General features: G+C 29.3%; 1 protein-coding gene across 1 annotated transcript in view; it reads right to left on the bottom strand.

Annotated features, from left to right (window-relative positions):
- Positions 1-16,161, bottom strand: part of LOC111636063 (twitchin-like) — a 68,830-nt gene that overhangs the window by 21,616 nt on the left and 31,053 nt on the right. Inside the window, exons 18-31 of the mRNA XM_023381227.1 lie at positions 12,855-13,160; positions 12,482-12,784; positions 12,114-12,395; positions 9,578-9,883; positions 8,798-9,100; positions 8,439-8,720; positions 8,063-8,362; positions 5,503-5,805; positions 5,145-5,426; positions 4,771-5,070; positions 4,382-4,684; positions 4,018-4,299; positions 2,804-3,007; positions 2,572-2,667 (exon numbers count right to left, since the gene is read on the bottom strand). Coding sequence (XP_023236995.1) covers positions 2,572-2,667; positions 2,804-3,007; positions 4,018-4,299; positions 4,382-4,684; positions 4,771-5,070; positions 5,145-5,426; positions 5,503-5,805; positions 8,063-8,362; positions 8,439-8,720; positions 8,798-9,100; positions 9,578-9,883; positions 12,114-12,395; positions 12,482-12,784; positions 12,855-13,160 — 3,852 coding nt within the window. The remainder of the gene's footprint in view (positions 1-2,571; positions 2,668-2,803; positions 3,008-4,017; positions 4,300-4,381; positions 4,685-4,770; positions 5,071-5,144; positions 5,427-5,502; positions 5,806-8,062; positions 8,363-8,438; positions 8,721-8,797; positions 9,101-9,577; positions 9,884-12,113; positions 12,396-12,481; positions 12,785-12,854; positions 13,161-16,161) is intronic.

Genomic DNA, 16,161 nt, shown 5'->3' with positions numbered 1-16,161 from the left:
AGCAGAAGAGAGAACAGAAGAATATAGAAATAGTTTCAGTTGAATGAATGTTTTCTAGAATGAAAAGACATTGTGTTTAAATTTAAGTTCTGGCAGATGCTTTCTGAAATAAGATGCGTTCCAAATAAGATTTGTTCAAATAGGAGTTTGAAAAGATCATTTTTAGTGATACAAACTCAGAAGATAAATAAAAAAAGTCTGAAAGCACTTAATCAGTTTGATGATTTTGTTTTTTTATGAACTACAGTTCTAGCAATAAAAGTAATATGAAATAAGAAAAAGTACAAATTTATTTTAAAACTCATTATTATGTTGTCATAATTATTTAAATCTCAAAATAGTAAGTTGAAATATGAATAAACTGGCATATTACAGTGTATACTAAATTATATGTGGCAGTACTATTGGGTATGTTATGTAAACTATTAATATTAATATTTTATTGAAGATGTTGATTTTGAATTGAATATGTTAACTGATAGATCTGATGTGTAATAGAATTCCTAACAAGATAATTTACAGATTTTTAGTGACTATTTGGTGTCCTATAACTATACAGCAGATCCTGTTAGCACATCTCTATATATATATATACACACCTCATACAAATGTATATATATCATATAGAAGAAGATATATAGTGTCTCAATGAATCAATGAAAGTAGTATGATGGCCTTATTATACATTTCTGCCATAGGCTTACTATGTACTATAATCATATGTTTGTTCTATCCTACTGGTAATCTACCATATACAGTCAATTCTGTTTAATTGGGCCACTGGTTAATCGGGTCAGCCACTTTATTGGCCAAATCTCCAAACTAATAAATTAATACATAATTTAATCGCTTAATTGGGAAAGTAGCAGAAAAGGAATTTAGCAATTTTTGATATATTTTAGGGATCTTCCGAAAATATGTAGACACTACATACACTAATGTTGTATAGGCCTAATGGTTGGCAGAGACAAAGTGATTTTGTCTTTTGTTTGGGCAGTTTGGTTTTTCCAGAGGTCAGCACAGCGGGACATATCACATGAGGATCTCATCTGAGGCGGATCGAATAGAGCTACTGACCCTTCTCTGGATTGGACCAGACAATCCCCTTAAAAGCAAAGGGACAGATCCCCAGACAATTTTTTGAGGTCTCTCAACCAAGTTGAAGACAGCTAGATTTTCCTTCTAAGGTATTGTGTGCATGATTATGTCTAGATTTGGACAGCAGCCATCCAATCATCAAGACCAGATCAAGAGCTGGCGGATTCTACAGACACTCCTGCCGAAGTGGCCCATCTCCAAGTAAAGGAAACTGTGCTCAAAAGAAGACTGTTTAGTTAGAACATGTTCTAACTAAAAAAAGAGAAAGGAAAAATCGTTCAATCAGGAATGAATCGAATGGTCAGCACACATGTACATCACTACTATACTGTATTTGGCAACACTAGTGTGATGCGAATCAGTTAACTATCGTCATGAGTCTGGCAAATTTATAGTACAAATATTTTCTGTTTTTTGGTTTAATAAAGCATTAAAATAGGTACCTTACTTATTTATTTACCTACATATTTTAGAATTTATTATTAATTCGTTTAATTGGGCAAAAATGGATTAGTCTCAACATGTCCCAATTAACTGGAATTGACTATATTTCAGGCCAACTTATACAGTATAGACCTAAATCAGAATTTTGAGCTTTACATTAATATTTTACAATCGAAAAAAAAAAGTTTGNAACAAACAATTATTATTAATTTTATTAATGTCTTTGTAAAGGTTTAAAATTTGTGAAATTTAATAATGTGGAGTCACAATTATTATTCTTATATTCGAATTTCAAAGTCATTATTGTCAGTTAAATGAATACGAAAGAGCCTTTTAGTTCCCCCTTTTCTAGCTATGTTTAATTAATTTTTTTTATGAATGTAATATCGAATATTGGCTTAAGTAATGAATTTTTTAAAATAATTTCAAAAAATCATTGCAAATATTACAGAAATTCTTCTTTAAATTAAGCAATGTTTAGTAAAATATAAATATATGTATGTTGGAAATTTTAGACTTTTAACTGTTTACAAGCTTTTGCTTTTACTAAGTTTTTATATTTTAGCCATTTGGATAAGTATTACAAAATTATATATAAAAGACATGCAATATTTAATGAATCTGCAAGTGATTATTAAAACTATTTATAAAATCAACAGATCAAATTAGTAAAAGTACAAAGTTGCAAAAGAAAAAACAAAACAGATTTCAATTGCTTTAATAGAGTTATCCAACTAAAATAATGAGTAGATCATGCTTAATGTTTTTGAGCAAATGAGATAATTTTCAGAGATAATTCAATAAAATGACTATATATAACATACTTCATAAATATAACCATTTCATTCAATACAATGTCCTATCTGCTTGAAAACATTATCATCAATTTCATTATTTTTTAATTTGATAACTTTGATATTTTACAAACAAATTATTTAGTTTTAAAAAACAGGGTCAAATTACTTAATTGGATTCTATTTTTTACAACTAAACAATTTTTAATTCTTAAGATTGCCAATAATTTATTACCATATGGATTCTTAGCAATAATTGGTTTATCAGCCTCTAATGGATCAGATTCTCCTTCTGCATTGACTGCTCTTACTCTGAATTTATATTCTTGGCCTAAAACAAAAAAATAATTATTAAATATACTCTTTATCTGAACTTTATATATTGTATACTTTCATTTAATAAAGTATAAGTTCATAAATTTAAATAAGGCTAAGACATATATATTTATATGAAAATACTTCTATACCAGGTTCAAGGTTATTAACATCCATCTCTGGTTTAGTAGTGCGACCTACAGGCACCCAACGACCTGTTGATGTATCCATTCTTTCCACAGCATAATGTTCAATAGGTACACCACCATCATCTTCAGGAGGTTTCCATTTCAATTTACAGCCTTCTGCATGTATACCACTTATTTCTAGAGGACCAGTAGGATGAGATGGTCTGTCTGAAACATGGTAATTTAGAATTAAATTACAATGATTTTCATTAATTTTAAATAATTTACGTGAAAAATATTCAAGAATAAATTTTGAAACAAATATATTTAATAAAAAGTTTTTAAAATAAATCCATTTAAAAAAAAAAAGATTAATTTAAGATTAACAGAAGATTTATTTTTAAATTTAATAAACAATGAGAAATCATTAAAGAAACTTCATCAAATATAATTTTTTGCTGAATAGAATTTCTAATATAAAAAAAAAATGAATGATATCATTCATAAAGTGTAATTAAATGAGGAGTTAAAAATAAGTTCTTAAATTATTTAATTTAATTAAAAATTTCTTTATATTTATGGATTATAAATAAATATTTTTGATTATAATTTGAAATATTTATATTGATTAATAATTACCAAATTTATGAATAAAAATGTCTCTCACATTGAATGTTTAATAAATAAATTAAGAAAAATTTGAAAATATGGTGCATAGTAAGATTTTTATTTTCATTTAAAAAATAATAATCCAAGACATTAAAGTTAATTAAAATTACAAATGTAAATTACACAAACTGACATCTTTACTCGACCTTTTTCACACTAAAAATTCATCTAAAACACACTGAGGTTTGACCTTTTATTTGAGATTATAACCTCAGTAAATTATGTAAAAGCCAAATGTCATTGATAATTGGATCATAAAATAAATCCAAGTACTAGTAACATTTTTTGTCTTTTACATAATTTACTAAGCTCATAGCTTCAAATAAAAGGTCAAACTTCAATGTGTTTTAGATGAGTTTCTGGTGTGAAGATACCAGCTTGGATAGTTTATGTTTGTGATTTTAATGATTTTTATTTTCATTTCTTCATATTATACATTTATGAATATGCTGATGACTATCAAAACACTATAAACCATAAACTAAACATTTAACTAATAACTAAAATTAATAAATTGTATTTAATACAATATTTTATTGTAATTAATGAAAAACAAAGTTTTCACATACCTAATACCTCAATTTGAACTTGTGCTTCATCATCACCAGAAGAATTTTCTGCTCTTATTATGTACACACCTGAATCTTTACGCTCAACAGAATGAATTACCAATTTAGTTCTGTATGGTTCTAACTCAATTCCTATTTGACCACCGTCTTTCAATACTTCTTTCTCTTTCATCCAAATTTTTTTCGGTGGAGGTTCACCAATTATTTTCACATCAAACTTAATACTTTGACCAGCATGAATAATTACATCTTTCAATGTTGATCTATCAATTTTTGGAGCCACTGTTACCAGAAAACAAAATTTTTTTATTATAACTTGCACATTAGATGTCCAAAAAAATTTTTTAAAATAAATTTTACTTACAGAATCTAGTTTTAGCAACAATTACATCACTAGCATCACTGGGATTACTAGGTCCAGCTTTATTAACAGCTTTTACACGGAACTGATATTCCATACCTTCAATGAGATCTGGCACTCTAGCTTCACATTTATCACCAATTATTTCAATTGCTTTTTGCCATTTTGTACTATATTTATCTTTCTTTTCAATAATATAACTTGTAATTGGTGATCCTCCATCAGTTTGAGGTGCATGCCATGTAAGATCAACATGATGTCTATCCCAATCTTTAGCAGATGGTTTTCCAGGTTTACCAGGCTCATCTAGATAAATTTTAAAATTTTATATATCATGTGAAATCTATAATACATTTATTGAATAAAATTGTTTTAATATAAAATCTTCTTACCAAATGGATTTTTAGCTAGTGTTGGTACATCTGTTTCTAAGGGTTCTGATTCTCCTTCTGGATTAACAGCTCTAACACGGAATTTATATTCTTTGCCTGGTGTTAAACCAGTAATTTCTGCTTCTGGTTCTCTTGTAGTTGTAACAGGAACCCATCTGCCAGTTTCCATATCCATTTTTTCCACAACATACTGTTGAACAGGTTCTCCTCCATCATCTTCTGGTTTATCCCACTTAAGTTTGCACCCTTCAGCATGAACATCAGACACTTTTAATGGACCTTTTGGTTTGGATGGTTTACCTAATGAATATAATTAAAATTTGGTCAATATAAAATTTAAGTACAATAATTCATTTTCCATTTTAATTTCTTACTTAAAACTTTTATTTCAATAGTCACTTCATCCTTTCCAGAGTCATTAGTAGCAGTGATAGTGTATTTTCCTGATTCTTTCCTTTTTGCTCTTGAAAGAAAGAAAACAGTGCGATAATCTTCCACTTGGATTTTTAATCTATCTGTATCTTTCAATTTTTCTTCTTTGAATGACCATACTATAGCTGGAGGAGGTTCTCCTTTTACATCAACATCAAATCTGACTGACTGACCAACTTTAATTACTGTATCTTTTAAATTTGTTCGATCAATATATGGCGCCACTAAAATTATACATATTGATTATTAAGTATCATTTTAAAATTTATTGATTTATATAAAACTTTCATATTAACTTACAAAATCGTGGTTTGGCAACTACAGATCGTGATGGTTCACTTGGCTCACTAACACCACCTTTGTTAACAGCTTTAACACGGAATTCATACTCTTCACCTTCTTCAAGATCTGACACAGTTCCTGATGTTCTATCTCCTGGTACTTGTTTAGCTTTCTGCCATTTATGAGAGCCTTTTTTACGTTTCTCAATGATATAAGCAGTAACTGGTGATCCACCATCTTTTTCTGGAGGTGCCCATTTAAGATCAACATGATCTTTATCCCAATCAGTTGGTTCAGGCCGACCTGGTTTACTTGGCTCATCTAAATAGAATTATATTAATAAAAATATTAATTTCTTGCTTTCTTATATATAATGAATTTTAATAAATAAATTAAGAAAAATTTGAAAATATGGTGCATAGTAAGATTTTTATTTTCATTTAAAAAATAATAATCCAAGACATTAAAGTTAATTAAAATTACAAATGTAAATTACACAAACTGACATCTTTACTCGACCTTTTTCACACTAAAAATTCATCTAAAACACACTGAGGTTTGACCTTTTATTTGAGATTATAACCTCAGTAAATTATGTAAAAGCCAAATGTCATTGATAATTGGATCATAAAATAAATCCAAGTACTAGTAACATTTTTTGTCTTTTACATAATTTACTAAGCTCATAGCTTCAAATAAAAGGTCAAACTTCAATGTGTTTTAGATGAGTTTCTGGTGTGAAGATACCANAATTTTTAAACTTTTTCCTTAATCTAGTATTTTATTCTGCATTAGATAAAATAAGAAATATGGCAATGAAATTATCATTTTATAAAAAATTCATCTCTTCAGCTTTTGGTTAGAAATACTGATTTACTTTTCTCCTATTGTAAAATACATATTATAAACAACAATCCACAAAACTTTTTTATAACAGTGTTGTGTTTGTAACAATCTTCACAAACATTTTCGACCTCCTCCACATATTATAAAAATGTATATATAAAACTATTTCAGTTTTTGATTAAAAAATTGAAATAGTTAAAGCACTGGAGAAAAAGAATCTATATCTTTAATAATAAATAGAAACATTGTTCCTTATAAAAATAAAATCTACAATAATTTAATGCTGTATCATAAGATTACCTCGACATCATTTTTTAAATAATTTTTTTGACAAGAAACCAGGACTTTTCAACTCCTAAAAATATTACAAAATACTGGTTACAAATTACATGGTGCAGCACCAAAATCCAGACAAAATTCAATTTCAAATTCCCGCCATTCTATACCATTGGTAGATGTCATGTTTAGCATTCAAATATCTTGACACATGTACTAAACCATCATAACCTCAAAACAGTCGCAATGTTGAAACCAAGTGTGAAGTATAACTGAAAAGCCACAATTATCAAAAGTGTTTGTGCTGGTCACTTGGTAACAAAAATCATTTGGTTCATTTGGTTCTTCAAGTACTCGAGATCGACTGTGTATGATGTTGTCACAAAGTACTGTACAATGAGTCAGACAAGTCCAATGAAGGTTTTACAACCCCAGTGGGGAAAACTCACTCAAAGGAGTGCATTGTCAGGATGCATGAAATCATTCAATGAGCTCAGGAGCTGATTTTTGAGGATCCAGGACAGTCTATCTGAAAATTGTCATCGGTTATTGGTGTGAGCAAGAAAACTATGTGAAGAATCGTCGAGGAGGACCGCTGCTACAAGTCTTACACAATTAAAGTGAGTCATTTGGTGCAAAATTGGTTGTCGGACAACGTCGACATGTTTTGGTCAAAAGAATTCTGGCCTCCCAACAGCCCAGATTTTGAATCCTTTGGACTTCTATGTATGGAGCATAGTTGAAAGGGTCATGAACAAGTCCAGACATCCAAACATTGCATCATTGAGAGCTGCTATTGATGCAGCATTTGCTGATATGGACTGTGACATATTAAAGCACACCTGTGCACGCTTCAGACCAAGAATGGAGGCGGTCATTCAAGCAGGAGGGGGATATATTGAGTAAATGTATTCTTTATGGCCTTACAAACAATGTGGTTAAAAAAAAATTTGTAAACCTTTTCGCTTTTTGCAATAAAAAATATGTTTGGAAAAAATGTGTAATTTGTCTGGATTTTGGCACCGCACCCTGTANTTCTTTTATATTTATTACTATTCTATTACCTCAATAAAATAATTTATAATTAAAAAATTTTGATAGTATTTATTGAGGAATATATAAAATCAAATATGTTATTTGAACTATCATGTAGATATTATTTTGTGCAGTTTCCCATCCCAATGGCCACATCTCTATTATTTGTATTTAATCATTGAACAGACAAATTTTAAAATAAAACAGAAATATTAACCTTCTTAAAATATAGTTTTATTTTATATTTACTTTATGTAAATTGTTGCATTTAAACTAGGATCCTGACTCTAAAATGTACCAAATGAAATTCTTGTATTTTAATTTAACAAAACTTACTCTGTTAAAAGCATTTAAAGTTATTTAAAATTATCTTTTCTAAAAATTTTAAATTATTTAAGAAAACAAAGAATATTAAACATACCAAATGGATTTTTAGCAAGTATTGCTTCTTCAGTTTCCAATTCCTCAGAATCTCCTTCTTTATTCACTGCTCTTACACGGAACTTGTATTTCTTTCCAGGAGTCAAATTTGTAACTTCACATTTGGGTTCTGTTGATTTCCCAGCTGGAACCCATACACCTGTATCTTCATCCATTTTTTCAATTTCATAGTATTGTACAGGAAGGCCTCCATCATCTTCTGGTTCTTTCCATTTCAATGAACAACCTTCTTTATGAACATCTGACACTTCCAATGGGCCTCTAGGTTTACTTGGCTTGCCTATAAGTCAAATATGACAATTTGATTTAAACACTTTAACATTTGTTATTTAAATAAGCTTTAAATTATTACTAACCAAGAACTGTTATTATAACTCCTGCCTCATCTGTGCCAGAACTATTAGTTGCAGTAATAACATATGTACCACTTTCTTTTCGTGTTGCTCTCATCAGATAGAATTTAGAGTTGTAATCAACATTATCAACACGATATACAACACCAGTTTCTATAGTCTCATTTTTGAATTTCCAAGTGACTGTTGGTGGTGGTTCACCAATGATATTAACATCAAAGCTAATAGTCAAACCAGCTTTTATTGTCATATCTTTCAAATTAGTTCTGTCAATTCTAGGTTTCACTAAAAAAAAAAAATTTATTTAATCTGTGTTTAACTTGTTTATTATGTAATTTAAAACAACATTAAAAGTGTCTTACAGAATCTTGGTTTAGCAGTGTGAGGTGAGGTTCCTTCACTAGGTACACCAGGACCAGCTCTATTTACAGCTCTCACACGGAATTCATATTTTTCACCTTCAGTTAATCCTGAAACTTTACCTTCAGGAATGTCACCTCTGATCTCTGCAGCTGGAACCCAATCTGAACTATAGCGATCTTTTTTCTCAATAATATAACCAGATATAGGATCACCACCATCTCGAATTGGTTTATCCCACTTTAATTTGACAAAATTTGAATCGTAATCAATAATTTCTGGAAGACCTGGTGGTCCAGGTTCATCTATAATATAATAAATGTTAAAATTTATTTTAGATAATTATTATTTTGATATTTATTTTCAAAATTTAAATACTAAATAATTCATATATTTTCAAAATAAAGAATCTATTTAAAAAAAAAAAATTGTTTTCTCTAACATTACAAAATTTATTTAAAACTTGAAATTACATTATAAAAGTTTTTATTTTAAATTAAAACAATTATATAAAGATGAATACATACATATATATATATATTCTATACTACATAACAACATATATAGTATAAAAAAAAAATTAAAAAGTAAGCTATGCCTATTAAGTAATTCTTAAGTAAGTTTTCTATTTTTATATAAAAGTTCAATTTTTAAACAAATTAGACAAAACAAACAAACAAAAATAAACAAAAACAAATTTAAACCACATTATTCTACTATATACAAATAATGAAGACTGTAAGTTTAAAAATTAAAAGATATGTATTTATATTATCACTTACCATATGGATTTTTGGCAAGAGTAGGTTTGTCTGATTCTAAAGGCTCAGAATCCCCTTCAGCATTTTGAGCCTTAACACGGAAATGATATCTTTTTCCAGGTTCCAGATCATTTACTGTTAATTGTTGAGTATCTTTGTCTGTTTTACCAACAGGTACCCAACGTCCTGTAAGAGTGTCAAGTTTTTCAACAACATAACCAGTAAGTGGTAATCCTCCATCATCTTTTGGTTTCTCCCATTTTATTGTTGCTCCTTCTGCATGAACATCAGTAACTTCTAATGGACCTTCTGGTCTTGAAGGCTTATCTAAATTTTAAATACACAAATTATTATTATATATTAAATAAATAATTAACAGTGAATTATCATCGATAATCAGTAATATTATAGTATTGAAACTTTCAATAGTAGCTTGGTTAATGTAGACAGAAAATCATGTAAATTTTACAAATGCTATTTCAAAAAAATTCTTTCTCAAGCTTTCACTACTACAAATTTTTTTCATTAAAAATTAAAAAAAATATCACTGTTTGATGATCTAATATTCAATTATTGTATTTAAAAAAATCTACTTAAAATTTTAGATATAAATTTATAAAAATAATTTCTTTTATATTTATTACTATTCTATTACCTCAATAAAATAATTTATAATTAAAAAATTTTGATAGTATTTATTGAGGAATATATAAAATCAAATATGTTATTTGAACTATCATGTAGATATTATTTTGTGCAGTTTCCCATCCCAATGGCCACATCTCTATTATTTGTATTTAATCATTGAACAGACAAATTTTAAAATAAAACAGAAATATTAACCTTCTTAAAATATAGTTTTATTTTATATTTACTTTATGTAAATTGTTGCATTTAAACTAGGATCCTGACTCTAAAATGTACCAAATGAAATTCTTGTATTTTAATTTAACAAAACTTACTCTGTTAAAAGCATTTAAAGTTATTTAAAATTATCTTTTCTAATACAGGATGGGGTATAAAGATCTCACACATTCAGAGTGAGCATCATATGGGAAGAAATTGTTGATAGAAAAAAAAAACACAAATAAATACTGTAAACACGCCTAAAAGAGTTAAAATAGTGATGAAAGTTGTGAGCATGAGACAAGCGCAGACAACGAGAATTTACAGGTGCTCACTTGAAAGGGTAAGCTTTGACATGGACATTCATAAATATGGTGAATTGGTAAAATAAAAAAAACATTAGATAAATAAATTTTAGATTTATGGGTAGGAGAATGTCATAACAGAATTGTTAAAATTCTTGATTGTCATAAAATCAAAACATAACAGCTTAAAATATGAGAAAAGGGGATAAATAAACAATTATCGGATGAAATTGAAGTAAAATATCAAATTGTATGTGAATGATCAACATTTCTCACACCCCACACACACACACCTAATATTTCCTTAATTTCAAGACACACTATAAATTTGAAATCAAAAGATTTTGATATGCAAGAAAAAATTTCAAAATAATGATTATTAAGTTTTGTTAAATAACAAGTTAAAAAAACAATACAAATGCCAAATAACAGGTAATGTTCGGTCCATTTATTTTCAAGCTCTTCTGCACATATGACTATTTAACTTAATGTTGCATCAGAATATCATCTTGAAGGCATTTTAAATGTTAAACAAGCAATTATTTTTTGTTTCTTTTTTGGGCTGCAATTCTTAATCACCTTTTAATTTAAAAAATCATATGACTCCTGGTTGAGACTGAAGTTTCTATATAGTCAATCAAGGTCTCCAGCCCCTAAACTTTCCATATCTGGCCTGCATTTTAGTGATGTCTTGCCCCTGTATATTATACTTCTCCTGATAACAATTAAGTCATGCTGGTCATCTATCAAAATAAATTTTATAATGGAGAAACTTTTGAACTGAAATCACATAAAGTGAAACTATATATGAACTTCCAGTCCACTTCCACATGACTTCCAGTCTAGACTGAAAGTCATATGGAAGTGGACTGAAAGTTCATATATAATTAATTAGGGCCTCTGGCCACTAAGCTTTCTGTATCTGGTACCAATTTTCATCTTATAACTGTGTTCTTGAGATTAACAAAGAACAGATAGACAGACAACAGCAGGAATGCATAGGTCTGGAATTTGAAAACTGCAGCCCAAAAACAGTATAAATTAAGTGCTTGTTATCAGCAAAGTTCATTTGAACTAAATTAATTGTTGAACATTAAAGTAGAAAATGTCTATTATTAATGCATAATTCAACACAACTATTTGTAATAACTTCTAATAATTGCTTTTGGACTGAAAATATAAGATACTATTGATTCTAAAATATATCTCTACTTTAGACAAGTAAAAGTGTGTCATCAAAGTGATATGATATGTATATATGCATACATATCATATATATATATAATTATATATATAAATTTTTAATATAGTCAATATTTACCAATATTTTTGAAAATGATTATAACAAATTATAATAAAATAAATAAAATAAAAACAAAACAACAAAATAATATTATTGCAATTACCTAAGACAGTGATTTCAACTGATGCCTCATCTTTTCCAGAACTATTCACAGCTTTAATTGTATATTTTCCTGACTGTTTGCGTGTTACATTACTTAATTTTATGTGTGTTATATAATCCTCATTTTCAATTTTAATTATTTCACTCTTTTCAATTTCTTTTCCAGCAAAGAACCAAGTAATAGTAGGTGGAGGTTCACCAATTACTTCTACATCTAATTTAGTAGCATGGCCAGCATGCAATGTAATAGGCTGTAAATTGTCACGATTTATTTTTGGAGCCACTGTAAACAGAATACAAATTGTATATTAAGAGAAGAGATGAATATTACATAAAAGTTCATTAAAGTAAAAAGTGTATTGTATTTACAATATCTTGCTTTCACTGTATGAAGTTTACTAGGTTCACTTGGATCACCAGGACCTGCCTTATTGACTGCTCGAACTCGAAACTGATATTGTTGGCCTTTCATTACATCAGTTACTGTTGCTTCAGGCTTAGAACTAGTTGTTTCAAGACATGTTTCCCAAGTTGCTCCAAACTTTTCCTTCTTTTCAATAATATAACCGGTAATTGGTGCACCACCATCCTTTTTAGGTGGTTGCCATTTGAGATCAACTTTAGTTTCATCCCAGTCAACTATATCAGGAACTCCAGGAGCACCAGCAGGATCTAATGAAAGAAGTACATTTTAACTTTTTCTAAATTATATTAACTAAAAAGTATATTTAAAAAATTTTACCATAAGGATTCTTTGCAATTATTGGTTGAGAAGTGACTAATGGTTCAGATTCACCCTCAGCATTAACTGCTTTAACACGGAATTGATATTCTTTTCCAGGTGTTAGACCAGGAACTACCATTTCAGGACTATCTCTATCAGCTCTGCCAACTGGAACCCAATTTCCTGTTGCAGTGTCCATTTTTTCAACAACATAATGGTTTAGTGGTTTTCCTCCATCATCCTCTGGTTTTTGCCATTTTAGTTTACATCCTTTAGCATGCACATCAGTTACTTCAAGTGGTCCTTTTGGTTTTGATGGTGCACCTAATGACACAAGATTTAATTTATTTAAATTTTATATATTATACTATTTTCATAACAACTAAAACTAAGTTAAGTTACAAATTCAGCAATGTAACAGGTTTAATGTAAATGATATATAAATGTTGAAATACAGTAGCCCCTCATTACATTGTGCTTCTCAGGAGACAGAAAAAGCATGATATAACCAAGAAAGTTTACTAAAAATTCTCAGCTTTTACTAAGCAGATTAAACATGCTTTGGAATCTCCTATCCTCTATTCTTTCATCAGCAAGTGTTTCTGATATAAAATAAGCTTAGTTTTGCAATAGTGAATTTTATTCATGATTATATCATATTAATTGATGTTTATGTAAATATTGATACCACAAACGTCCATTTAACATTGTTGTTTCTTTAACAATGACATTTAAAAACAAATATTGTCAATATAAACACAAATGTAAGGATGCCGACATTAAGGGGGAATAAAGTCTATCTCGCGTCAGAATGAACCTAAGGGAAACCGCATATGTGGGCGGTGGCAAAGGAGGAAAATGAAGTACAAGTGTTTTACAAGATAAAACCCATTTATTTGTTCGAATTCATGCTTACATCGATAATGGACAATTCCAAAATCTCGGTGCTCCCGTGAACGGCGAAGTTCGTGTGATTGGTTGCAGCCCAGGCGGACAAGATCACTGGACGATACAGAAGTTCTGTGTTAAGTTGCAGTGTCCTGGGTGATTGGTGGTTGCACAACACAATCTAAATCACAACGGTAGGCTTAATCCCGAGGAGACTCTCTTTCAACCTTGAAGTTCCGATTTTTATAGTTTTTCCCCCCACTATTCGCATTTTGGATTGGTCCCTCGTCCCATTCCTTGCTTCCCGATTGGTCTGTCCTTTGTCTCCAGGTGCAAGACAAAACTTTTTCGGGTCGCGGAAAAGGTCCGATTCGAGGTGTCCATCTGATACCTCTTCGTTGACTCTGCTTGGTGACTGTTTATAAAATAATAACACCTGCACTCATAACTCAGGCTGTTATTTACCATTTTTTGACGTCTAAGAATTTAACAATCATTTTTCATCTATCAAAAATTCCCTTTTTTTTTTTTGTTCGAAAAGGTTTATCTTGACCAACATTTTATAGACACGCGAGTCAAAGATCCACCTGTTTATGAGCGCTCGTGTTAGAGTTTGTCTTCCGCTAAGACCTTGACAGATAGTTTGACACATACTCGAACTGTCCAGAGTCTCATTGTTTACATCTTGTGTCGCGCAAGAATTTCATGGTTTACTCGAGTTCGAACCTTGTCTGGGAACCCACACAAAATATCAGTTGCAATTTTATTATACAGTACTATATTTTATAATAAATTGCTTATTAAGAATTCATGTAATTTATATTTTTCAATAAAAATTATAAATACAGTAATTGAAAATTTAAAAGATAAATATTGAACATATAATAGAACATCAAAACTTATAAAATGAGAACAAAAATTCTCTAAAAAGCAAAATAAAGTTACCATTGTATAAAAATTTTTAGAACTTTCTGTTCAGAAATAAAGAAATCTCTTTTTCCTTGCACATGGTGAATTTGAAATTTTACAGAAACTTGTAAATGAGAAGACAGTACTTAATACCACTAAATAAACAATTTTTAATATTAAAAGGAAACAAATGATAACTGATCTGTCCACATGTTTTGCTTATTTAGATCTTGACAAATTTATTGTTTCACCTGCAGTGGTAGCTTCAAGAACAATGGTAGGAATAAAATACTGTATTTTGTTACAAAAAGAAATTCAATGACAATTGATATTTTAAAATTTATTGACTCAAGTACTTTTAAAATTTGGGAACCAAGATTTATCTGGATCTGCAATATAATGAGGGACTACTCTATTATATTAAACTTCTACATAAAGTTTACTACATTAGTATATGAAAAATGTTTGATATACATACACACACATACTATCCTACTAAAAGTAATTAAACACCTATACAAGTATCAAAAATAGTATTTTATTAGCAATTTTAGTACTTAGTGGGGTCTGCTTTAGTCTTAATGACAGTCTGTGTGGCATAATATCCACTAACTTCTGATACATCTCAAGTGGCATTTTCCTCTATTCCTCTAGCAAATAGATGACAATTTACATGATTTGCTATTAAAATACAATTAGCATCTGATTTATTTTGCAAATATAGTGTCCAATTACTTTTGGTAAGATAGCATAAGTCTACTAATGTTGGTGTAAAATAGTAATAAAATGTCATGTTTTTAAATTGAAAATAATATGTAAATAATGTATTAAAAATATAGTTCTTTTTATAATACAGTAGAACCTCGATTATCCGGACCTCTATTATCCAGATTTTCGATTATCCGGATTGTTCAAAATAAACAAAAATTTTACGAATTTACTGATTTGCACTTGGCGAATTACGACACTGTTTATGTATGTGATGGAATGCATAACTTTTTTTGTTTCAACGTCTCACCCAGTGGTTGTAAACTCTTAAATATAGTTTACGTCGTAATAAAAATATAACTTGACATACGTATTTATGAATAATTTATATTCAAATTACATCATTTCTATGACCAAGGGCGGCGTAAGGCATGGACGACGTGGGCCACCGCCTATGCCTCGCGGTCCGAAGGGCCTCGCGCCTCGAAGGTTTATGCATTACTTAAAAGCCGCGAACGCGACGAAAAAATTTTACTCGTCATAAAACGATAAATAGTTTGTCAAATTTTTATTCATAAAAATGCAGTTTCAACTTTTTTTTATTTTATAAAATCCGTCTTCTTGCACCACCAGAGGGCCTTTTAAACCATAGGTAGTCTGTTAGCGCTGGTCAGTAGTAGTCCAAATTCAATACAAACATTTATTTCTTGAAAATTTGATTACGATTTAAATACAGTATTTATTTTTAATATTACTGATATGTCATCGAAAAGAAAACGTGTTGTATTATCATTAAAAGACAAATTAAAGTATTTGTTTC

Source organism: Centruroides sculpturatus, unplaced genomic scaffold (genome assembly GCF_000671375.1).
Source record: "Centruroides sculpturatus isolate CEXI.00-Female unplaced genomic scaffold, Cexi_2.0 scaffold158, whole genome shotgun sequence".
NCBI classification, from domain to species: domain Eukaryota; kingdom Metazoa; phylum Arthropoda; class Arachnida; order Scorpiones; family Buthidae; genus Centruroides; species Centruroides sculpturatus.
The sequence above is the reverse complement of the archived record's forward strand: the minus strand, read 5'-3'. Positions and strand labels throughout refer to the sequence as shown.